This window comes from Ammodytes marinus (genome assembly GCF_949987685.1).
Source record: "Ammodytes marinus genome assembly, chromosome: 4".
NCBI classification, from domain to species: domain Eukaryota; kingdom Metazoa; phylum Chordata; class Actinopteri; order Uranoscopiformes; family Ammodytidae; genus Ammodytes; species Ammodytes marinus.
The window spans coordinates 18,080,077-18,103,658 of NC_137233.1; the positions used below are offsets into that span (position 1 = coordinate 18,080,077).

A 23,582-nucleotide genomic window follows, 5' to 3' on the forward strand; every position below is an offset into this window, starting at 1 on the left:
TTCAAGAAAAGACAAAAGTACAGCTAACATGAGTTTTCTGGTTTGTTAATGATAAATAACTTTTACACTGTAGAGTAGTTGGAGTATACCTTAGAGCAAAGTTAAGGGATGCACCAGCATATAGCTAAAAAAGCTCAAAATAACTAACATATTTTCTCAGACATGGTAAGGAGCATTGCAGAACCAATTCTAATTTTTACACCCTTTGTTGAATGAATCATCAAATATGGGACGACATGATCAAGGATATACATTTTTTAACTGACAAATCACATCTGGTTCTCATCATACTTTCCACAAAGGTTCCATTAGTGCTGATTATTATATTGGGCTTTTTAACTCAAATACATATATTGTAAAGCAATATTCGACTCAGAACACAAGTACCAAGAAAGTACACATGATGCCAAAAAAACATTGATCCTGGAGGACGATTTTTTATCAATACACTTATAGTGACTAAGGTAGTACTTTTTCCAAGGACAGCACTAAAATGGTAAATGGCAAGATGTACTTTGAAAGAGTAAAAAAACATGTTCCTGAAAGTGAGCTAAAGGTGAAATAACATTTACCGGTGATCTTCAGAAAGTAAATTTGGCAAAGACAATAATACAAGAAAACATTATTGCAGCCGGCCTGACTGTTGGTGTTCAACCGCTTTAATTGTGTTTCTACAATAAACATTATTTTGGTGACGTTTGTTATGATGGCCTCAACACATTGTGCTGGTGCCATGTGAAAATGATTATGCCATTTTAGGACAGTCTACAGATCAGACAGACCACAGAATAACAATGACACTGTAGCCTGTCACTGACTGTGTCAATCAAACATGTAATCCCTTTAACTTCTGAGCCAGATGCCCACTCTCACACATGAACATGTCACCCACTTACCTCTATAAACCTAGTGGTAGGGTCTGCCTCAATCATACAAGTGTATCAGTATACAGTATGTTGCAATGGTTTACACTAGCATATGGCCTCAGCATTAACTCATAAGAAAAATGCACAATTATTTTCATCATCAGCATTTTCAAACTAAAGATTCTTCCTATATATAATAGTCTTGCAGGTGTTGGCATACAATAGATTTCAGGAAATGAAATAAATGTCAAAACACTGTTGCTTTCAGAACCTTAAGTTACCTTTTATGTAAAACAATGCAATACAAATGGGTTACCTTAAGTGCAATAAGACATGGAAATGCTATACAGTATGAAAGATGTTGAGAGAGAGACCGTTTGTAGAGTAGGGTGATAATCAGGCCTGGGAGAGCAAAGGTCCAAATGTTGTGCTCATATCTAGGGTAGTAAAATGACAATGAAACACTGAAATCCTCATTTTCTGACTGACATATTTTAATAACTTTTTACATATGCATGGACACCCCTTAAAAGTGGGGGGGGGGGGGGGGGGGGGTGGACAGTTGCCATTTTAAACCGTGCTTTTTAAAGGTCTGTGAGCACCTGTTGGGTCTAAGAGGAGGTGTCGGGAGCTCCATTGGCTGGACCCACCGTGTGGTGAAGCACTTGGTGATCCCAGCCTATGGTAGTAAGAGTGTTGGAGCCGCCATGGAGCCAGGACACACCTCTGACATAGTCCTGGTGTCGACGATCTCTATGTCTACGGAAGAAAATACACAATTAGTGTTTTTTTTTAATGGTATAAGAGACTTACCAGGTGTTTTAGTATGAAGTGCAAAAGACTTACACTTCTCCCAATTCAGAGTTCAGAACGGCGAGGGAACAATCATCACTTATGGAGGCCAGCAAGGAGGCACTGGGATTTAAGAGGGAAGGGGGGGGTTATTATTATTTTTTTAAAGAGGAGCAATGTACAAGTGCTAATGGTGCTGTGCTAGGACTTGTGATTACCTATGTGTAGAGAAGGCAAGCCCATTTATTCTGCGGCTGTGTAATTTCTCCACCCGGGCCGGCTCTGTTCCCAGGAAATCCTTTACAGTGACTCTGCCCAGCTCATCACCTGAATCACAATGAGCATGATTTTTTTTTTAAACACAAGGACCACCGATTTACTGTCCCCGTCTTTTAACAATCTGGTGCCGGGCCTTACCGAAAGCAATGGTGCTTCTGTGGTGGGGGTGCCAAGCTGCGGTGGTAGGGGAGCAGCTTGGGGAAACTACATCTGGGACGAAAACAAAGAAAGCAACGGAATAACAGCGTCATAGGGTGTAGTGCCGTTGTGTTACCTAGACAGAGATTCTGGGATCAACAGTCACACAATTGAGGTTTGATGAATTCCAGTAATGTCATGCTGGGACATGGCACTCACCTATTCTAGAGGCTGGTTTGTTTGGCTTTCTCCTGTCCCACATCAGCACACGGCCATCCTGAGAGAAGGGAGGATATCCACAGGTTGAGTTTAAATGAAGACAAGCATCCTTTTTAAAGTGCACATTTCTCCAAAATCCAACTCCACCAGCTATTGTACTTTAGGGGTTGTGTTTACAACCATTGAAAATCTGTTGATCAATATCTTACCTGGCCACAGGAGATGAAGAGAGACTCGTCGGTGGGACTGCAGGCGACATGACTGACTGGCTGTGTGTGCACTGGAGGAATGAAAAAGTTGACATTAAGTTATGTTTTTACTATATTCATGAATAAGCATTTCTTACATGCATCTTCCTTACATGCAACCACATGTCTTAAAATAAGACAAATGATAATACAATCATACTGTTAAATCACTAGAAAATACTGTGAAAAATGCACAGAACTGGCAATTAAAAAGGACAGCAGTAAAGAAGATAAGAACATTAAAAAGTCAAAAGTGGAACACGTCACAACTAAATTATATTTCACTGAATATGATTTGATTGGTAAAAGGGATCAAAACATCCCATTCTTTCCATCTTGACATTCTGAGAACAGGTTTGACATGATGATCCCTTACCACTGTAGGTAGTGACAACCGTCTCCTGGCCGAGATCCCAGACTTTAATTCTGTGGTGAAGAAAAGAGAGAAAGAGGTGAAAAAGAAACTGACAAAATCCTGATGCCAAAGTTGAACGAGTAAACAATCAACACGTATGCTGTGCGGTGAGGGACACTTCAGGAAACTGGTGTGTGTAATGTGTATCGGTGTAAAACAGGGTCTTACCGACAGTCCATGCTGCCGGTGACAGCACCGCTCCCTCCAGAAACCGGGCTCACTGTGGTGAGGATATTGTCGTGCTCGATTTTGGTGAAACGATTCACAAGCAGGCGCTCGTCCTCTGCCAGCTCCCACAGCTCCAAGGCACCTGCACAGGAAGCAGACATACTGAGGGGTCTTTTCACACCTACCTTGTTAGGTCTGGGCCTAAATTAAACATCAGACTTATCTACCAACCAATCAATGTCCAGAATAGGGGAACGCAGCCCATGTAGGGGATAAACAAAGGACTTAAGTATGTCATGGAAAGTTCTTTTGTGCGCTGGTAAAATTGCAATGTGGAACCAAACCTAAGCGCATCAAATCTATACAGGGGATTACAATAATAGTCCTTGGTTCAACCTTAGTGAAGGCGTTCCAGTGTGAAAGCCCCCTAAAGCCAGTTCAACATGTAAGGCTCGAGACCAGAACATCATTAGTATGGGCTGGGACTCTTGCTTATTATTACCCGAGTCTGATCCTACAACAATGCCCTTTTCTGACACCCATTTGACATCTGTGATTCCAGCCTCAGTCTGCACGCCAGCTTTGCAGAGTTCTTCATTGGGGGCCTTTGAGGGGTCACTGTAGATCCAAACAGATCCCTGCCAGCTCCTGCCAGTGAGGCTGGAGGCACCGAGCAGCAGTGTGCCATCTAAGAAACCAACCAATAATATTAAGAAAAACATTAAGAACACCTATATTTTAATGATGCATTGACAAAGACTGAATTGTTAAGGATCTATCCAGCATACAATCTACAGAAAAAAGCTCATATTTCAGCTGCGAACTTGCTATTTGATTGATAATGATCTAAATGAATAAAGAACTTAGCTGGGCTACTGGGCATGCGCACAACTTTATAAACAAAGTTACTAATTTACCATTTTTTGCGGTTAATACATACGTCGGTCAAACTATACAGCCGCACAATTGTAAACATATTCAGGTAAATACAAGCAGTTTGGTAGTCTACAGCACGTGTGTAACCTTCCGCTAGCTTGCTTTGTTACGTTAGTTACCCACCTGCTCTGTACTGCGCCGCGCAGAGATGCTTCTCCATGCACGCTGGGGCATTGGGGGGTACGTTCCACCGGTTCTCCTTGACCATGCTGGTATCCAGTGCACCTTTCATTCAAATAAAGCAATTGATTTTGGTTTTCCTATTTTATTTCAGTGGCTGCAGACACTCGTTCCCAAACAACTTTAGCGCGGTTTCTACGCCAGTTAGCTAGCGTTGTTGTTTGCTTGCAGGGACACCACCGTTTCGTCTTACGTTTTTTGGAAAATATTGACAGTTTATCGCATCCTTAAACCACAATGATGTCCGTCTCGTTTAAAATAGCCGTTTGCAGAATGAATGAAGAACTGGACAGCAACACATGGGACCCGAGTCTACACTTCCTGCTCCGGGTCTCGTCTTCTTCTTTGTGAGTGTTTAAAGCAGTTGTTGTCCGCGACGGTGCAGCACTGCCTCCTACTGGCGGTAATTAAGCTATTTCACTGTTTCACAAACTGAAAAGTAAAGATTTAATCCAACATAGACGTTGTGCATGTGAGGATATTACATAAACTAAAACAAACAAAACAAATAGGCCTAGCTTATGTTGTGACCCAAACAAGGTGTTATACATAACACTGTGAAGCCTGACACCGCCCTATGCTTTCATGAATCGCGTTCTCTCTTGTTTTCTTCCTCGTTTTTATAATAGCAGAGATAAGCCACATGCACACTACTGAGCCCTGAAATATCGTCCTTTTTACTGTAGCCTACATATGCAAAGGCCTGGATAAAATAAAATCCCTTCTTAACTCAAAACATTACTCTGTCCTATCCAAAGACATGTTAGAAATGTGCTCTGTAGGCTTCTGCCAGTGATCTTTAGTTGTGGTCTCAAACGTCTTTTTTTAAGTTGTCTTGGTGTTGACTTGTTGCATCCTCACCACCGACTAGCCTATAAAGCTAGTCTCCACCAAGAAATAAGGCAATGTCTTTTAAAACCGAGCTAGGACTATATCTCTTAACACAAAATGTATTTGGCCAATTCCGGTAACTTATTTCCCTCAGCCTGAGCAGGGCACTTTAGTCACATTTTAAAACAATGGAAACATCAGATCAGACAACATCAACATTGTTTCAAACACTTCTCTAAGGGATATTTCCAGCTTGACCTGATATATGAATCACCGAATTACACATCAGTTTAAGCTCTCAATACTTCCTGTTAAACTAATGGGAAAGAAAATGAAGTTCAGACATTTTCCCGGATGTGATATGGCAAATCTCCTCTACTCAGTTTATATTGTGATGTTAACACTTAACCAACAAGGATATACTTATTTTTTTCATTGATACAATTGGTCATAACTCAAAATTGTAGAATAACCTGCCCAAGACTGGAGTTGCAATCGTTCAGCTCTCTTTTGGAACACGTTTGTGGTGTTTCCAGTAGTTCTCCTTTAAAGAATACTTCACCCATATGGAACCAGCGTTCTATCATTATAAAATCGCTATTATAATATAATGAAAGAGGTTTTTCTTCCCTCAGTCTTTCCTCATTCCCTTGGCCAGCTGTCTTGTTAATTCTAACCCTACATTTTTACTAGTGTGATGTCACACTAGTAAAATGAGACAGTGAGACCATAAAACACTCTTTCTGCCTTTTCTCAGGCTAGGATGCACCATTTCAACAAAAAAATTGCACATTTATACTACGTAGGATCTCAGAGTTCAATACACCTTCATATTTCCACCGGTGAATTAGGTCTTTAAATCAAAATGCCATCTTCTCTATTTCCGACTGTCCCTATTATCCTCATCATTACTTTTTCATCCTCATATTAGCAGACAGGCAACTTGTTTAATTGGTTTGCATCCACCTAAAGATGCCCTGCAAACGTTTCATGGAGAAATTGAGATTGTGCAACTTCTAAACTGCTGCAGAAATGACACAGCCTACCACCGTTAAACATCTGTTGAACCAGGCCAGCTAAACTGAATTAGAAAATGTCAGGAAGGAGGCATTCAATTTACATTTTAAAACATGTAATCTTTTTATATAGCTGAAAATATACCATTGTTTAGGCCTACCCATTTTCCTGCCCCTTTGGTAATGTTAAGCCAAGCATTGACAGCAATTCTGCCAGCTAAATTGTGCTTTTATTCATTGTTGTTTTTCAGGATGAATTTAGTGACATGGTCGCAGTGGCCTAAATGTTCCCATCAGAGCCTGCAACTTGAAGAACTCTAAAAACACTTGAATTAATCTTTCTGTCGTTTAGGCCATAAATAGGTCACATAATGCACAATACAAACATGACTTGTCCTGTGAAGATGGCAAACATAAGGCACTTGTGATCTAAACACATTATGATTGATACAGGGTTATTTTCTAGCTGTAGCTGTAGCCGATGTTGTAGTCTGCCGTAGGTTAGAGAGCAGCCGAAGTGTTTTCAGTCGAATCGAGAAAGGTTCAATCAAATGGCAATTTTGGTGTGTAAAATGGAATTCAACTAACCGGAAGTCTACTGTGCTCATCAGTGTCTCCGTAGCTCACACGTTTTATTTGTATACTTTTGCCATGGGTATTCTTTATAAATACTTGAGTGTCGCAATCCTGCTTATCAAACAAATCAATTATTAAAGTGGGACGAGGGGAAAGAACAATTCCAATCCTGTAAAACGCGTTTATAACTACTGCGAAACCATAGACGCTTTTATTCTGAAAGCGAGCAAACCGGAGCAGCACTCGAGTTGCTGCTAGCTTCACACTCCCGTCTGTCTGGTCTAAAATCGATAAGTGATTGGTTTTTTGATGGTTCAGATATTGTGGGTCTAGTAACGTGCTCACAGCAGGTAAGCACACACACCTGTGTCAAGTTGACTGAAATATACAGCCAAATAGTTGCCGCCATTTTCGTCGGTTCACTTAACGTTCTTTTTTTTGTAGCGATAGACGTTGTAGCAGTGGAGCCTTTTGTCTCGGCTGTAACTAGGTGATGTTAAAGGCTAACCGTTAACTATAGCTAACGTTAGCTGCTCTGTGGTCAGGCTGTACCTGTCCGCGCTGAGTGACAGGTGTGTGCCACGGCCGCTGCTCTGGCTGTTAGCTCACTGCTGATGTGTGAGGTCTGTGTGCGCAGCTAGATGACAGCAGGGAGAGCGGCCAACATGTCTGGTTAATCAAACCTCCAGACATACCAGCATCCTCGGGGTACAGTGAGGGAGCTGCTATACCTGATACAGATCGTCAGCTAGAGTGGATGTCACCTTTTTATTATCTGAAAAAAAAGACCTTGCTGAAAATGACCCTCGAATTACTCAGTGTTTCAGTTGCCAATTGCAACAAGAGAGTATAACGAAATGTAACCCATGTGTGTAGTAAAAAAAAAAGTAAAAAGCATTTAAATGAGTATCAGAGTTTATTTAGTTTGAATTGAAATAACTAATCATGGATGACAAGTGGGGTTTCCCCATCATTATATGCCTGCTTCCAATACACAGAAAGTGAGCATCGAAAATTGTCTTAATTTTGTAACCCAAAATAGAATCTTTATGGATTTAATTTGAGTAGTTTTCGTCTTCTAACATCTTGCATCTTCCCTCCTTTTTAAAGAAAGACTTGTTAATGTCCAGCTTAAAAAAAATACATGAATAAACAGTTTTAGGACAATCCCCCTTGTGTTGCTGCAAACGTTTTTTCCTCATTATTTAGACTTTACTTGGAGCTGAAATATTAACATAATCATTAAATGCAGAGATTAAACATTATTTTTTTTCCGCTTCAAAAGGCCTCTTTTAATGAAAACATTTTGGAACAGGTGCAAATTATAGAATGAAGGGCAGTTGACTTATAATATTTTTTTGCCATTCGTAAAAGCAGCTTGTTGCATTTGACAGGAGAGGGACATGTCATGAAGTGAACAAGACCATCCGAAAAACCCATGCCAACTTTTGATGTTTGGTTTGTGAAATATAGAATAAAATGACCACAAGACCTGATAATATCCACATATCTTACAGTATATACGGATATGATTATAAGTCTATATATATAAGAGGCAGATGGGTTGTAAGAGAAGTAATGTGGTGCGTCGTCAGTATTGGTGGATGGGAAGCCGATGTGGAACTGCCATATCATGATTTGCGATATTAAAAAATTGTCCCACTCTGTATCACCCGTTGTAAACCACTGAGACAGCAGTCCTCAATTTGGATTCATCGCCCATCTGTTTGTAATGTATGTGACTTCAAGCCAATATAGCAACAACATAATAAATGAGCAAAAAAACTGAATAGGACAGATGAGTTCTGCCAACTCTTGTTATGTTCATAAAATAAGCTCTTTAGTCATGCTTTACATACGTTTTATTAGTGAATATTCTCTCAGTCTTTGTAGTTAGTAAATACACTGTTAATACTGTTAAGAGGCAGTTGGATAACTGACTGTGTTATGTTTACAGCTGTAATGTAATTTGACTGTCTCTTTTTACTTCAGGGCTTCGTCATGGCCTTGAAAAGAAGAAGGGCGACATCCCCCTCTAGCAGTGTGAGTGGAGGAGACTTTGACGATAGCCAGACTCCATCGTTAATGTCTTCAATGGGGAGAAAGAGGAGAAGGACCTCAATCATTCCGACTGTGGATCCTGTAATTTTACAAATTTTAGTTTCCGTTTTTTCTTTTAACACAATGTCAGAATAATTCTACCTGCATGGAATTGGTAGTGACTATATCACACTGTCCAATCCTTGCCTTTGCAGATTGCTGTATGTCATGAACTGTACAACACAATCAGAGACTACAAGGATGACCAGGGCAGGATGCTGTGTGAGCTGTTCATCAGGGCGCCCAAGCGAAGGTAAGGAAACGGAAGAATTGTTATCAGACGTGCTGAAATTAACATCAGTCAAGTCAAAGAAAATATATAAGTCCTCCCCCCACACACTTTTTTTCCCCCCCAAAGGAACCAACCGGACTATTACCACGTGGTGTCCCAGCCCATTGACATGATGAAGATCCAGCAAAAATTAAAGTTGGAGGAGTATGATGATGTTGAACAACTCACCACTGACTTTAAGCTGTTATACAACAATGCAAAAACATATTACAAGGTAAAAAAACAAAACAAACAAAGAAAAATCATAAAGTAAAAAGGGTGTATATATCAGTGTGGACAGATAATAGAAATAAATCCATGCATGGCTCATATGAATATGTATCGCTTGCATCTATCTAGTCTGACAGTGCAGAGTACAGGGCAGCCTGCAGACTGTGGGACCTTTACCTGCGGACCAAGAACGAATTTGTTCAGCGAGGGGAATATGATGACGATGATGAAGATGGGTACGACGCACAAGACAATCCCGGAGGCTCCACTGAGGATGAGGTGACACACACATTACTGATAACACAGATTTAAAATGACTCCATTCTTTACCCACTGCTCATAAAAAGTATCTTAAGGTTAAGGTCCATGTTACAACTTGTTTCAATTCATTCTCTTATTACATTTGGCTTCTATGATGATGGTATTTTGAAACTTTATACCTACTGCACATATTTGTTTTTTTTCTAAGAATTTTTAGTATGTTGCTGAATTCATTTGCATATTTATGGATTATCAATTTACTAATGGAAAGTATTTTCCCTTTTGCATTACACACATATAACATACCACCGTGACACGGCTCATATTAATAATTCCAAACTATGTTAACAACTACAGGCCTTCATGATTTAAATTAGTTCTGTTTATTTATTATGTAATATATTTTATATACCTTATTAATATTAAATTACATTATGGAGCTTGGGTGCCTATTGTTAAAGAGTACTGTTATTTATAAGGGAAATTATTAAAAAGTGCAGCCTGATTGAAAGCAAATGTATATGTCAACCTCTTGTGTCTGACAGAGTGCAGCTACCTGCTTGAAAGAGGTCCTTGAGCAGCTCCTCGATGCTGTGGTGACTTATACAGAGCCTACTGGACGCCTTGTCAGCGAGCTCTTCCAGAAACTTCCCTCCAAAATGGTATGTGGCCCTTCAATAGGATTTAAGACATTATCAGTAAAATCAGTGATAAAGCTTTGATGTGTAGTTTGCCTTTTCCATTTAGCAATACCCAGATTATTATGCCATCATTAAGGAACCCATAGATCTGAAAATCATCGCTCAAAAGATTCCGGTACGCTCTAACACTTTCAACGTCAAATATTCATGATTATTTATCTTTCAAGATTTTTGTTGATACAATTTTAAATATATATATTTGCATTTAGTTGGGCCAATACAGGAGTGTCAGTGCCATGGCTAAAGATATAGATTTGCTGGTCAAGAATGCCAAAACCTACAACGAACCTGGATCGCAAGTGTTTAAGGTGAGTCTGTGTAAATGAGAATGTGATACATGCTGTATGTCTTCAGAGGTGTTTGACATATAAAAACCTATGAACTGCTCATGTGTTCCAGGATGCAAACACCATCAAAAAGGTTTTTGCACAAAAGAAGTCCGACATGGAACATGGGGAACCAATTAAGTCCAGCATTCGTATCAGGTAAATATGACAACAGTGGGAATAATGTGAAATATAGTCATGTTAAAGGTGGAGACACTTTTTGTCAAAATCAGGGAATATCTTGTGTGCGCTGAACAAAAAAAATCTGGAGTTAGTTTATACACAGCCTAGGCTCTTTAGACTGGTATGTAAACAAAGGGTATGTAAACAATGGAGGCCCACCATAGCTAGCAACATGCCTGTTTACAGAGCCTAGGCTATTTCAATTTCAATTTCAAAAAACTTTATTTGTCCCCAAGGGGGACTATGTATTACACCGGCTTTTTTTTTCAGCTCAGATTGTGAGGAGATATTAACTGATTTTGCCAAAAAGTTATTTTGACAACAAGCATCCTTCAGAATTGCTGACTCCACTTTTTAACTTTTGAATCTAACTCTGTGACTCTTGCTCTTTGTCTGTCAGGAATAGAAGGTCTGCCCAGGGAGATCGTCTCTCAGCGATCACCATGGCTCTTCAGTATGAGAGTGATGAGGAAGGCATACTCTCTGGTGCATCTTTATTATTGCATCTTATTTTGTCTTATCCAACAGACATGTGCATCCACTGAGCATTGATGAAGATGCTCTGTACAATAATTTGTGGTGTGCCATTATTTATTCATGTCCCCCTGTAACTGCTCAGGTTCTGTCCACTACGACGAGGGGGAATCTGAGGCAGAGAGCATGACCTCTAACATGGACATGAGTAATCCCATCTTCCAGCTGTACGAGGCGGTGCGAGGCGCCAGGAACAGCCAGGGCCAGCTGATCTCTGAACCGTTCCTGCAGCTGCCCAACAGGAAGGACTACCCGGACTACTATCACCAGATCAGCCAACCCATCTGCCTCCACCAGATCAAGTATGACACGATTAGTACTGATCTTACTACGTATATATCTACGTACATAACTACATTGAAATCGGTCTTAACAACTCATTCAACAAAGATCTAATATGTTTATGTAGAATTTATCAAAAATTAATGGTCAAAATATCTCTTAGAAAAAAAGTATTCACTATTAAATTGAGGGGGTTTAATACCACTTTAAATGTGATATACATTTTTAATTCATTTGACAAAAAAACATTGTTTTTATGCATTTGTTTTGTTTATTTTCAAGTGATATTTTTTATTTTGCATGTGTCATAAGATGATGGAGTTTGCTGTGAATTCAGTATCTGATAGTACAGCTACCATAACCATTTTTTTTTCAAATGCATTACAATTAGTTTGCTACGGAGCCCCTCAAGGGACATGGAGAAAAAAGAAAACATTTGGTTTAAATTTTTTTTTAAAGCAGAGAGAAAGAATAATAATTGGTTTGCAAACACATTTGCGAGATATCGCAAACCCCTTTGGCAAACCTCACTCACCAACGGTCCATGCAACAAAGTCCGATCAATTCATTTATGGGAAACCACACAAGAGAAGAGTCATGGGGAAATACTTGGAGCATTCTCTCTCACACTAACAACAAAATACAACCTATTAAACTAACTTTCACAATGCACATTGGAGAGAACAGTGACAATGCTTCACTTCATTTTGACACCATGTACAGAGAGCGAAGGTCTTATTTTCAATACACACACACACACACACACACACACACACACACACACACACACACACACACACACACACACACACACACACACACACACACACACACACACACACACACACACACACACACACACACACAATATTTAGACAAGATAAGTTTGACTATATCAAAAAAGTAAACGTTTCCTAGTTAACCAAAATGTTATAAAGCTCCCTGCTTAATTTAACCTTGGCTTGATTGCAAGACGGACACAATGCCTACACACTACACCTGAGGAGAACTCTGTGTGGCTGTATTGGCGGGTCTGATAAAGGCTATTATGAGTCGCAAAGAGTCCTTTGCATCGGATTAGGCTCTGTCCACGTTCTCCATTGACTCCGTATGATAGGATCTTGAAGCACAATAGTATAGTCCATATATGAAATTCAACCGGATTATGCAAACTTTCTATTTTTCCTCACTTGGAGAGAGGAAAAAGAGCTGTTCTTGTGCGCTCTGGCAGCACTACACCAGCTGTGCCCGGCGCGAGCCTCAAACTGCGTTTTAATAGAAAAGATAACTGCAGGTCATGTGACAAAACTAGTGTAGTGGATTTTGAATGGCTGATACCAGAGTTTGCTGAGCAAAGGCCTTTAAATGTTAGAGGTCACTGTGAGAGACGAAAACAACCTTTTAATAGATAAACGTCATCTGATGCTGGGACCTGTGATATGCCTATTGTAGGAGAACCAGCTTGCCAAGGTTTTGATATAAGACTGCTCACAGGCGTATACAGCTAGCCTTGAGGGGACAGCCCTCCTTGCTCATGCTACCACCAAGTCCTCTGTATGTCTGATGGAAACTCCTGAAATAAACCTGAAACTGATGAATTGTCCAGCCTCGCCTTTGTCTTTGTCAGCATGGGGGAGATTCGGTCACCACACAACACTAGCGATCGGCCTAAGTTAGTAAAGCCTCATTCACACTTTCAGCCTTTCCCAGGGAGGGGTCACTGGAGAACGTGGACAGAGCCTAATCCGATGCAAAGGACTCTTTGCGACTCATAATAGCCTTTATCAGACCCGCCAATACAGCCACACAGAGTTCTCCTCAGGTGTAGTGTGTAGGCATTGTGTCCGTCTTGCAATCAAGCCAAGGTTAAATTAAGCAGGGAGCTTTATAACATTTTGGTTAACTAGGAAACGTTCACTGTTATGATATAGTCAAACTTATCTTGTCTAAATATTGTGTGTGTGTGTGTGTGTATTGACAATTAGACCTCCGCTTTCTGTCCATGGTGTGTCAAAATGTGAAGCGTTGTCACTTTTCATTGTGAACTTTAGTTTTATAGGTTGTATTTTGGTGTTAGTGTGAGAGAGAATGCTCCATGTACTCCTTCATGACTCTTCTCTTGAGTGATTTCCCATAAATGAATTGATCGGACTTTGTTGCATGGACCGTTGGTGAGTGAGGTTTGCAAAAGGGGTTTGCGAGATATCACAAACCTCTTTCGTAAACCTCACCAACGGTCCAATTTTTTTTTCTCTCTGCTTTTTTTTCCCCCCTCCATGTCCCTTGCATGGCTCCATAGTTTGCATTGCGGTGTCAGCGTTTTTTGTCAACTATAAACATTTGCAAGAAGAACTTTACGAGAATTTACCAACACATGGACATTTACCAACATAAGGAAACCCATTCCGATTTCGGCTGAATTTTTTTTCTAATTTGTTCATGTTTTCATAATTGATTTGATTTGTTTTGTTTCACCAACGTTCTCTCTTTTTTATTTTCCACCCCAACGGCCTTACACACACTCACTGTACAGTACAGTATTTCTGTGCCCTCCTTCCCAAATGTGAGAGCCCGTAATTCCCCACAGGAACAAGATGAAGAACAACGAGTATGAGAACGTGGAGCACATTGACTCTGATCTGACGCGGATGTTCGAGAATGCCAAACGCTACAATGTTCCTCACTCCTCCATCTACAAGCGTGTGCTCAAACTTCAACACATTCAGCAGGTCAGTACCAATGCACCCTTGTTGTACATATCAGCATTATAACCATTTTATATACAACCATTGCCTGACATCAGCATTATAACCATTTAATATATATGTATGTGCCTGACATCTGTCTAGATGAAGAGAAAGGAGCTTTTACAGAGAGACGATGATGATGGAGACAGCATGCTCTCATCTGCCACTTCTGACACGAGTAGCACAAAAAGAAAAAGGTTTGCACTTGGTCACATTTCACTTGCTCAACTGTGTAGTTTTTTTTCATGCTGGGAACTACAGTGACAGTTGGGTGTCCATTTTGTTTCCAGTCACAAGAAGAATACAAAGAAAAACCGGATGAAAATCCTCTTTGCTTGTGTGACTGAGGCCCGAGAAGCCGGCACTGGTCGGAGGCTCTGTGACCTCTTTATGGTAAAGCCCTCGAAGAAGGACTACCCTGACTACTACAAGGTCATCCTGGAACCAATGGACCTCCGGACTGTTGAGTTCAACATCCGCTCAGACAAGTACATGACTGAAGATGCAATGGTGGAGGATATGAAGCTGATATTCCGCAATGCTCGGCACTACAACGAAGAAGGCTCCCAGGTCAGATCTGTAATCTGTATCTATCACACATGATTGTTAAGCTTTCAAATATCTTGTCCCGAGACGTTCTAAAGCCTCAAAAGCAACTCCTTCCTGTTGTAAAGAGTTCACTTGGAAATCAGTTTTAAAGTTGATGGACAGACTAAGATGGAAAACTGAATGTTACAAAGGTGAAAAAGGTTAACCTTAACCAATATTTAGTTTGAGATAACTTTTGTCCAGTATCCAGGACCCCCCAAAATGAACTTATCTGTTGTGTTTTAGGTCTACAATGATGCTGATGTCCTAGAGAAGATCATGAAAGATAGACGAAAGGATCTCGGGCCAGCGACAGATGATGACGACATGATGTCCCCAAAGCTGAAAATAAGTATGTCACTTAAGTCAGACAGATTTATTTAGTTTAATTCAATCAAATCCAAGCAAACGGCGAGCTTGTTAGCCTGTCAAGCAGTGCTAAGGCCTGGCTATCATTTAACACTTTATTCGATTGCAGGAAAGAACAACATTCCCCTGAAGAAGTCCAAATACCTGACACCCTTACAGCAGAAGCTGAACGAGCTCTACGAGGCGGTGAAGAACTACACAGACAAGCGGGGCCGGCGCCTCAGCACCATATTCCTGCGGCTGCCGTCTCGCGCCGAGCTGCCCGACTACTACATCGCCATCAAGAAGCCCGTGGACATGGAGAAGATCAAGAGCCACATGCTGTCTAACAAGTACCAGGACGTGGACGCGCTGGTGGAGGACCTGGTGCTCATGTTCAACAACGCCTGCACCTACAACGAGCCCGAGTCTCTGATCTACCGAGACGCTCTCATGCTGCACAGAGTGCTGCTGCAGACCAGGAGGGACCTGGAGGGAGGGGAGGACGGACACGTACCAGACGTGCCCCGACTCATCCAAGACCTCGTCCGGAGCCTCTTCGTTTCCGTGCTGGGTCACCAAGACGACGAGGGCCGTTGCTACAGCGATTCGCTCGCCGAGATCCCAGCCCCGGATCCGTCGAATCCCGAGAAGCCGCGACTCAATTTTGAGGTCATCAGGACTAATGTTGACGGAGGGCGTTACAAGAGGCTGGATGTCTTTCAGGACCACATGTTTGAAGTGCTGGAAAAGGCCAGACGATTGAATAGGTGAGGTTGTGATTGTCATTATGGGACAATATGAAAATAATTGCGATTCACGCTATTATCCCAATGATCATAAGCCTGGAAATCCAGACCCTGATATCTTGAACGATAGAGGGTCTGGCCATGATCAATAGTAATATCCAACTCAAGGGGCGGCTCCTACTCGTGCATTTCAAATGCCACTTTACGCAGTTGGATAGCACTACAACCAATCAGAGCGATGCACAAGGTGACGTAGTTTAGCGAACAGCTGTTAAACTGTTAAATTAAACGTTTGCCGTTGTAGGTCGGCAAAACGGAACATTCCACTTACTTGCTAATGAAAGATTTGAGTGCCGTCTTCCAAATCGCTAAGGGTCGAGGCCAAAGCAGTCTCAAACTCACACAACATATTCGCAGCCATCTTTGATGTTTACTATCACGGCTTCGACGTTGCATGCACGTCACTGTCGTCATCCGGTTACGTCCTCCCCAGAGTACCATATAAAGAGCTCTGGCGTGCCCATATTAGATAGAACCAATTGAAACGTGAGCCCAGATTTCTGGTCTTCTTGATAAAGCTTCAACGGAGCGTGTCCAGACCAACAGGCGCAGCAAATTTAATTTGCCAGCGCCTAGTGGCAGGTCTGGGAATGCCAGGCTAAATGATCATCTAAATATTCTTAAAAACTCTTACAGCATGGCTCTCAAACATACTACAATCACTTTCTCTTACGATTTGTTAAGAAATAAATATCATCAGTGATGACCATGGCAGTACAAGCCTTCAGCCATGGTGACTGCTTAGCATTCAGGAAAGATGCAGTGCCCAACTATACAATATAAACTATACCCAAAAGGGAAATTCAACACAATCAACATATTGTGTATGTTATAAATCACGATACTATTTGCGATAAGATCTTACATCCTCCAATCGTAGGATTACCTTTATTTTATTTTATTTTTTTAAGACAAAGTTGTATTACCATATCTTCATAACAGGACTGATTCAGAGATCTTTGAAGATGCTGTGGAGCTGCAGCAGTTCTTTATCCGGATCAGAGATGAGCTGTGTAAGAACGGAGAGATCCTGATGTCTCCTGCTCTCAGCTACACGTCCAAACATCTGCACAGTGACGTGGAGAAGGAGAAGAAAGGGAAGCTTCCCAACGAGTTTGAGGAGGACAAAATCAAGAGGGAGGAGGAAAAAAAGGGTATTCTGTTGAATATCATGTTAGAGACATAGAATAGCACACACACATAGAATCGTCATTTGCAGCATTGACTCTGCCGCTGTTTTACTGAGTCTGTTGTGAATTTCCTAGAAGCTGAGAAGAGAGAGGACTCTGTGGGAGGATCGTGGCAGTCCAACCTGCAGCGCACATACAGTCAGGGCTGCAGCTTCAAAGACAGTATGTACCACGTGGGAGACTATGTGTATGTGGAACCCGCAGAGCCAAACCTCCAGCCTCATATCATCTTCATTGAACGCCTTTGGGAAGACATCACCGGTCAGTCTCATTTTTTGCACTAATCAGATAATAAGTATTTTTTGTATGAAAGACACGTTAATAATTTCTGCTAGCTTTGTTGTCACATACTGTATATTTATTTGGTGTTCCAGTTCAGTAAGACAATACTTCATTCAGTATTTTCCACCTCTTCATAAATGCAGGTGAGAAGTGGCTGTACGGCTGCTGGTTCTACAGGCCAAACGAAACATTTCATCTCGCCACAAGGAAATTCCTGGAGAAGGAAGTTTTTAAGAGCGACTTTTACAACAAAGCTCCTGTCAGCAAGATTCTGGGCAAATGTGTAGTTATGTTTGTAAAGGTAAATGCTAAGTTTTTAGGTTTTATTTTTCAAGCATGGCCTATTTTCAAAAAGTGTATTGCGTGTTGACCAAATATTTCTGTTGTGTGTGGGATTTTAAGGATTACTTCAAACTTCACCCAGAAGGCTACAGAGGCGAGGATGTCTATGTCTGCGAGTCGCGCTACTCTGCCAAGTCCAAGTCCTTCAAGAAGATCAAGTTGTGGACCATGCCCTTGAGCTCTGTTCGGTTTGTGCCCAGAAACGTCCCGCTACCTGTCGTCCGCGTGGCGTCCATGTTTGCCCCTAAACAAGAGGAGAAACCACCAGAGATGATAGATGAAAACAAAATGACAGATGCTAGTGTAGATAAGGTAAAGGCCAGTTTTCTCTTCCCCCATTTAAAGAAAAAGTATACATAAAATAACACAGGCTTTTATCAGGAAAACAATTTGTGTCTGCAGGAGCGGGAGGATGTTCCAATGGATATGTCCAATGGAGAGCCAGGGTGTCAGTACTACGAGCAGCTCTGCTACAACAACCTGTGGCTGAAAGTGGGAGACTGTGTTTACATTGGTTCCCATGGACTAGTGCGCCACCGAGTGGGCAGGTAGAGTAAATGCATTTGTAAGGCGCACAGTACATGCTTCGATATACTGTTTTTGAAAGGTGTGTGTGTGTCTTCGTTATTGGAGAAAAGCATTTAGCTCCGAGATTTTGTTTAATTTCTATAAGCATTTTCTTAATCAAAGGCATACATGCAAAAATGATTGCAAAGGCTTAGTGTCACTGTCTTCTCTTCAGTTATGGACACACGTTGTGGTATGGTTGGAAAGCAGGGAATACCGGGAACTTGACTCAATGGCAACGATAACGTTCCTTGATTTCCAACATATCGTATTCAGATTTTTGGCATTTTTTATTTTGTTTAAATGTATACAACAGGATTGAGAAAATGTGGATGCGTGATGGAGCAGGTTACTTCTTTGGCCCAATCTTCATCCATCCAGAGGAAACAGAGCATGAGCCCACCAAGATGTTCTACAAGAAGGAAGTGTTCCTTAGTAACCTTGAGGAAACTTGTCCTATGACCTGCATCATAGGTAAGCTCCTTACTCTACATTGGGTTGAACGGAATACCAACACTTTGCTTATACAAATGCGGCAGCAGTATGTAACATTTCCTGTATACATTTGATAGAAATAAATTAATGAGTTTACTGTGTTAAATTTTTTTCATTTCACAGGGAAGTGTGTAGTGTCATCCTTCAAAGACTACCTGTCCTGTCGGCCAACTGAAGTGCCAGAAGAGAATGTTCTGCTCTGTGAGAGCCGCTACATTGAAAGTGAGAAGCAGATGAAGAAGTTCAAGGGTCTTAAGCGCTTCTCTCTCTCTGGGAAGGTAGTGGAGGATGAAATCTACTATTTCAGGTGAAAAACCTGAAATGTTATTGTTGGCTATGGGAAAGGAAATAAAAAAATCTTTGACAAATATGTTTGTCAGTAAGTTAACATTGTACTGCTCCTAAATTTCGAAAACCTATAATGTGTTTAATGCTTGGTTGTGTTCTTTTTGATTCTCCATGCCTGTTTTTCAGTTTCATAAAAGAAGAATTTAAAGTATCGAATCCAGTTCTTCCTAAATTAGAGATTTATTTTGAACAGATGGAGATATTTGCACTGAAGGCCTATATATTTTCTGATTTTATTTATCCAGGAAGCTCATAGTTCCCCAGAAGGAGCCATCCCCTCTGCTGGACAAGAAAATTGAGGAACTGGAGGCCAAGTTTGCTGATATGACAGATGAGGAACTGGAGGATCTTGGGGATGATGACGGTGACCTAGGAGACCAGTCTGTTCCTCAGATGCACTCTTCCATGTCTAGTGACTTGGATATCATGCCCTACACTCCTCCGCAGGTCAGGGTGGAATTATTTAACTACAAATGTAAACAAGTGATTGTGTGTGGGTTGTGTCATTTATTCAGAAATGCTTCTCCTGTGTGTTTTGGTTGCAGTCCACACCCAAGTCCATAAAGGGCCTTTCAAAGAAGGAGGGCTCGAAGCGGAAGATCAACATGAGTGGCTACATCCTGTTCAGCAGTGAGATGCGAGCGGTCATCAAAGCCCAGCACCCAGACTTCTCCTTTGGGGAGCTGAGCCGCCTCGTTGGCACAGAGTGGAGGAACCTGGAGAGTTCCAAAAAAGCAGATTATGAAGGTGAGCAGAATGTTAAAAAAAAGTCTATGCTTGATCCAGATGATGTTTGTTTTTCATAATTGTGAACCATATTATCATTGTATTCCAGAGCGAGCAGCCAAAGTGGCCGAACAGCAGGAGCGCGAGAGGTCCCAGCATCAGACGTCCCCTAGAGCAGGTACCCCAGTAGGGGCACTGATGGGGGTGGTGCCTCCCCCAACCCCCATGGGGATGCTAAATCCCTGCATGACGCATGTGTCAGGTAACCCCTCATAGATACAGATGGATCCCCAGTGGACACTAGAAGGCTGGATTAAGGAGCTGAACTGCTAAACATTCACATTTTTAAGTTTGCTATTAATGCCCCCATGTCTGCATGTTTGTATTGTCGTAGTGTTGTGATTACATTTTGTGGTTCCTCTCATATCCTTTAATAAGTCCCCACCTTCATTGTTGTACAGTAATCTTTATTCTTCATCACACCATGGTAGACTCAACATGTCTGTATTTAAATGCAGAACACAAAGTGGAAAGGTTTCTGCACACCATTTGAAGAGTTGGACTTAAAAAAAAAATAGTGCTTGAGTGCATGTGCTCTAACTTGTTTACCTTGTGTATTTTTCATTTGTGTTGTCTGTTTTCTCCTTTTATATCCATCCTAATGAAAGCATATAGAGTATGTGTTAACACATCTCTGCATGCCTGGTAGTTAAGTAGTTGATGCACGTTTAACTAATGCATGTTGCTGTCATGTGTTACTACTGTTTCTTCTAACAAGGTATGATGGGTGCATATAGGGCAGCTATGATGCCCCCGCAGGGCTACAATGAAGGCATGTTTAATATGACTGGCATACCACCACATCACATGGGGATGCCTGTCTTTCCCCAACATCTCCTGCCTGTTATGCCTGGGTTTCCTGGAATGCACTACTTTGGTAAGAGTGCTGTCATAGCCACCCCACAAACCATGCAGTTGCTTCTGGTCTACCAATCTGACTTGCTGGAGGGGCTACCTGTACCAATAGACTGAGGTCCTTCAGTTGATGACTTGCATAAAGCCTCAACTGGGGCCTGGTGTTTTTTCCTGCTCATTAACAGTGGGGTGGTAATGAGCAAGTTAACCTGATACTTTAATTGATATATACATTAATGCCACTTTAGTGCTTTAATGTCAGTATTGGACTCGTCGTATTTTTAATATAAAACCAATATTGAGTGGCCCTGTTGCACTTTTTGACAGTGTCTTGATGTTGAATTACCCTACAGGTGTCAATGGCATGGGAGGCGGAGCAGGAAACATACATGGATCCCAGGTAACCTATAAGGCTTTGTGATAAAGTAATAATTGCAAACAGTATGTAAGATCAATGTTTAAATACTGTAGTGTTGTTCAGAGAGGGATATGTGACTCCTGGTTATAATCAAGATATGTATTAGTTTAAGTTTGCATCAAGCTATTCTAAAACATTTTCAGAAATGGGAGTCAAGATCCAGTTTTAGTGTTTTTACAGTTTTTTATAGTTTTATCAAAGCTGGAATTCAAGTTGGCTTGGAGGCCTAACGACGGAAGAAGGCAAAGCTTTGTTTGTGGGACCACATCACTTTATTAAGCTAAAGTCTGCGAGTGGGACTGGCACCAGGGCCACAGCCCGAGGAGACTGTGACGTCCCATACAGACGTACTACATTCGGACAAACTGTTCTGTCAGTCAAAGGAACTAAATATTGGAATACTCTCCCACTCACAATAAGAGACACACAAAATTATTCAACCTTCAAAACACACCTCAAACAGTGGATAAAAGAAAACCAAGTCTGTGACCACCTTTAAACTCTTTTATTTTCTTGTGTTATTTGTGCCTTTGTATATGTATGAATTTTTTAACCTGTATTTCTTTGCATGCCAGGGACAACAGATGAAATCTAGCATTTTTGCTAAAATCTGGCATTTTTACAGCTGTAAATGTTACAGCTGTTCATGAATATGCACTGTCCCTAACAAATAAACAAATAAATAAATAAATACATTTAATCAGAAAAATAAAACACAAAATAGAAATGTTGTATGCCTGCTAAATCATAAAAGAAGAATTGAAACAATAGGTCACGGCTTATCATTTGAAATCTTACATTATATTACAATATTTGTATCATATTTCTCTCTGGAGTTGTAAGTAGTAGGCTATAATACAAAACAAATGTAAAAAAAAAAAGTGAGTTTCTGATCATTCTCTCATGATAAACATTGAAACAGCCCAGGGTAATCTTCCAGCAGTATGCAGCTAAATCAGCAGCTGGATTCACTACTTCTGTAAGATATACTATTGGACACACACCAGTTGCATATTGGATCTTTAATTTGTTCAAGATGTACAAGAATGCTCTGTTAGTTTCAATATGAATCAGAGAAATAATAAAAGTTTTTATTATATTTTCATTAGATGGGTTTGATGGGCCCAGGGCAGCAGGCTCCACCACCATACCCAGGACAAGGACAACCTGCGCTCCAGCAGCCATCCACCCCGCTGTTTGTGTCCCCACCAGCCAAGTCTCAGCGGCTACTCCACTCTGAGGCATACCTCAGGTACATCGAGGGCCTTACTGCCGAGTCCCCCACCATTAGCAAGTGGGACCAAACTCTGTCAGGTTAATATATTTTTATTTTCTCAAATGCAAGTGATTAGGTTGGGTAGAGATGGGGTTGCTGGGATTTTCACTGTTTCTACATACAGTGACAAACATTCCTGAGGAGATAATTATGGATGATTATTTTGTATTTGTGGACTTTCAGTTCAAAAACAGGATGTGCGCCTGACAAAAGAGCAAGAGAGCAGACTACCATCCCACTGGCTGAAGAGTAAGGGGGCCCACAAGACCATGGCAGATGCACTCTGGCGACTCCGTGACCTGATGCTGCGAGACACCCTCAATGTCTGTCAGACGCACAACCTGTAGCATGCTTGTGTTCTGAGCCTGTGTTCCCTCTTTACCTGTGAGACAGGGAGAGGGATAAGCTCACTAAAAGTGTTAACCTTGTGTTGTTGTTTAAAAGAAATGTGTGTGTAGCCATAAAAGCTGCTTTCTGTGTTGAAACGCTGTTATTAGTTTGTTTTACATTTCAGATTGTTATTTGTTTGTTTTACATTTCGGATATACTGTTCTAAGTGCTTTATTGTTAACGACTGTTCATTCCGTGATGGTCGCCTTCATGCTTTCACGATTAAAATGTGAAGTTTAATTTGGTTGTGTTTACTTACTTGGTTTGACTTACTGTATTTTAACGTTTGAGATGCATTACCTAAACTAACACAATAGCTGTCACTTATAAACAATGAACATTTAATAAAGTATCTCCTGAAAGCCAGACCTGTAGGTATTAAATACATTTCAAGTATTTCTGTGTTCTCTCCATATATGTAGCCTTCCTATACACTGGAGATTATTTATTATCCTATCATTGTAATATTGAGTATGTTAAAAATATAATTTGTATTTCATTAAAATAGTTGCCTTTTTGTGTCTGTACTTGATGCAAGGGGCGTGCCTTACAGCTTTCGTCTAACATGTGCGCTTGCGCAGTGTAGTG

The 23,582-nt window shown here is 41.0% G+C and overlaps 2 protein-coding genes across 5 annotated transcripts; one reads left to right on the forward strand and one right to left on the reverse strand.

Moving 5' to 3' along the window:
- Positions 1-105: 105 nt before the first annotated feature.
- Positions 106-4,571, reverse strand: wdr77 (WD repeat domain 77). 2 transcript variants are annotated; one of them, XM_080026150.1, is made up of 11 exons: positions 4,185-4,571; positions 3,628-3,813; positions 3,126-3,267; positions 2,919-2,968; positions 2,504-2,574; positions 2,295-2,352; positions 2,076-2,147; positions 1,877-1,985; positions 1,713-1,781; positions 1,469-1,625; positions 106-1,303 (listed from the first exon to the last, which is right to left on the reverse strand). In XM_080026150.1, the coding sequence occupies exons 1-10, from the start codon at positions 4,291-4,293 to the stop codon at positions 1,478-1,480; spliced, it is 1,014 nt and encodes a 337-aa protein (XP_079882276.1). In that variant the 5' UTR covers positions 4,294-4,571; the 3' UTR covers positions 106-1,303; positions 1,469-1,477. The 2 variants fall into 2 exon arrangements, with proteins under 2 accessions (XP_079882276.1, XP_079882275.1); XM_080026149.1 differs by having other exon boundaries at positions 106-1,625.
- A 2,363-nt stretch (positions 4,572-6,934) lies between these two features.
- Positions 6,935-23,298, forward strand: LOC307248945 (protein polybromo-1-like). Of its 3 annotated transcripts, XM_080025508.1 has the most exons (30): positions 6,935-7,014; positions 8,657-8,806; positions 8,920-9,017; positions 9,123-9,270; positions 9,396-9,545; positions 10,073-10,189; positions 10,275-10,343; positions 10,438-10,536; positions 10,628-10,713; positions 11,138-11,223; positions 11,357-11,573; positions 14,141-14,282; positions 14,403-14,497; positions 14,591-14,870; positions 15,135-15,240; positions 15,367-16,006; positions 16,988-17,199; positions 17,311-17,496; positions 17,661-17,818; positions 17,920-18,171; positions 18,262-18,407; positions 18,743-18,900; positions 19,045-19,228; positions 19,515-19,716; positions 19,815-20,016; positions 20,105-20,257; positions 20,774-20,932; positions 21,264-21,310; positions 22,438-22,642; positions 22,788-23,298. In XM_080025508.1, the coding sequence occupies exons 2-30, from the start codon at positions 8,666-8,668 to the stop codon at positions 22,949-22,951; spliced, it is 4,902 nt and encodes a 1,633-aa protein (XP_079881634.1). In that variant the 5' UTR covers positions 6,935-7,014; positions 8,657-8,665; the 3' UTR covers positions 22,952-23,298. The 3 variants fall into 3 exon arrangements, with proteins under 3 accessions (XP_079881634.1, XP_079881635.1, XP_079881636.1); XM_080025509.1 differs by lacking the exon at positions 20,774-20,932; XM_080025510.1 differs by lacking the exon at positions 20,774-20,932 and having other exon boundaries at positions 20,105-20,173.
- The last annotated feature ends 284 nt before the right edge of the window (positions 23,299-23,582 follow it).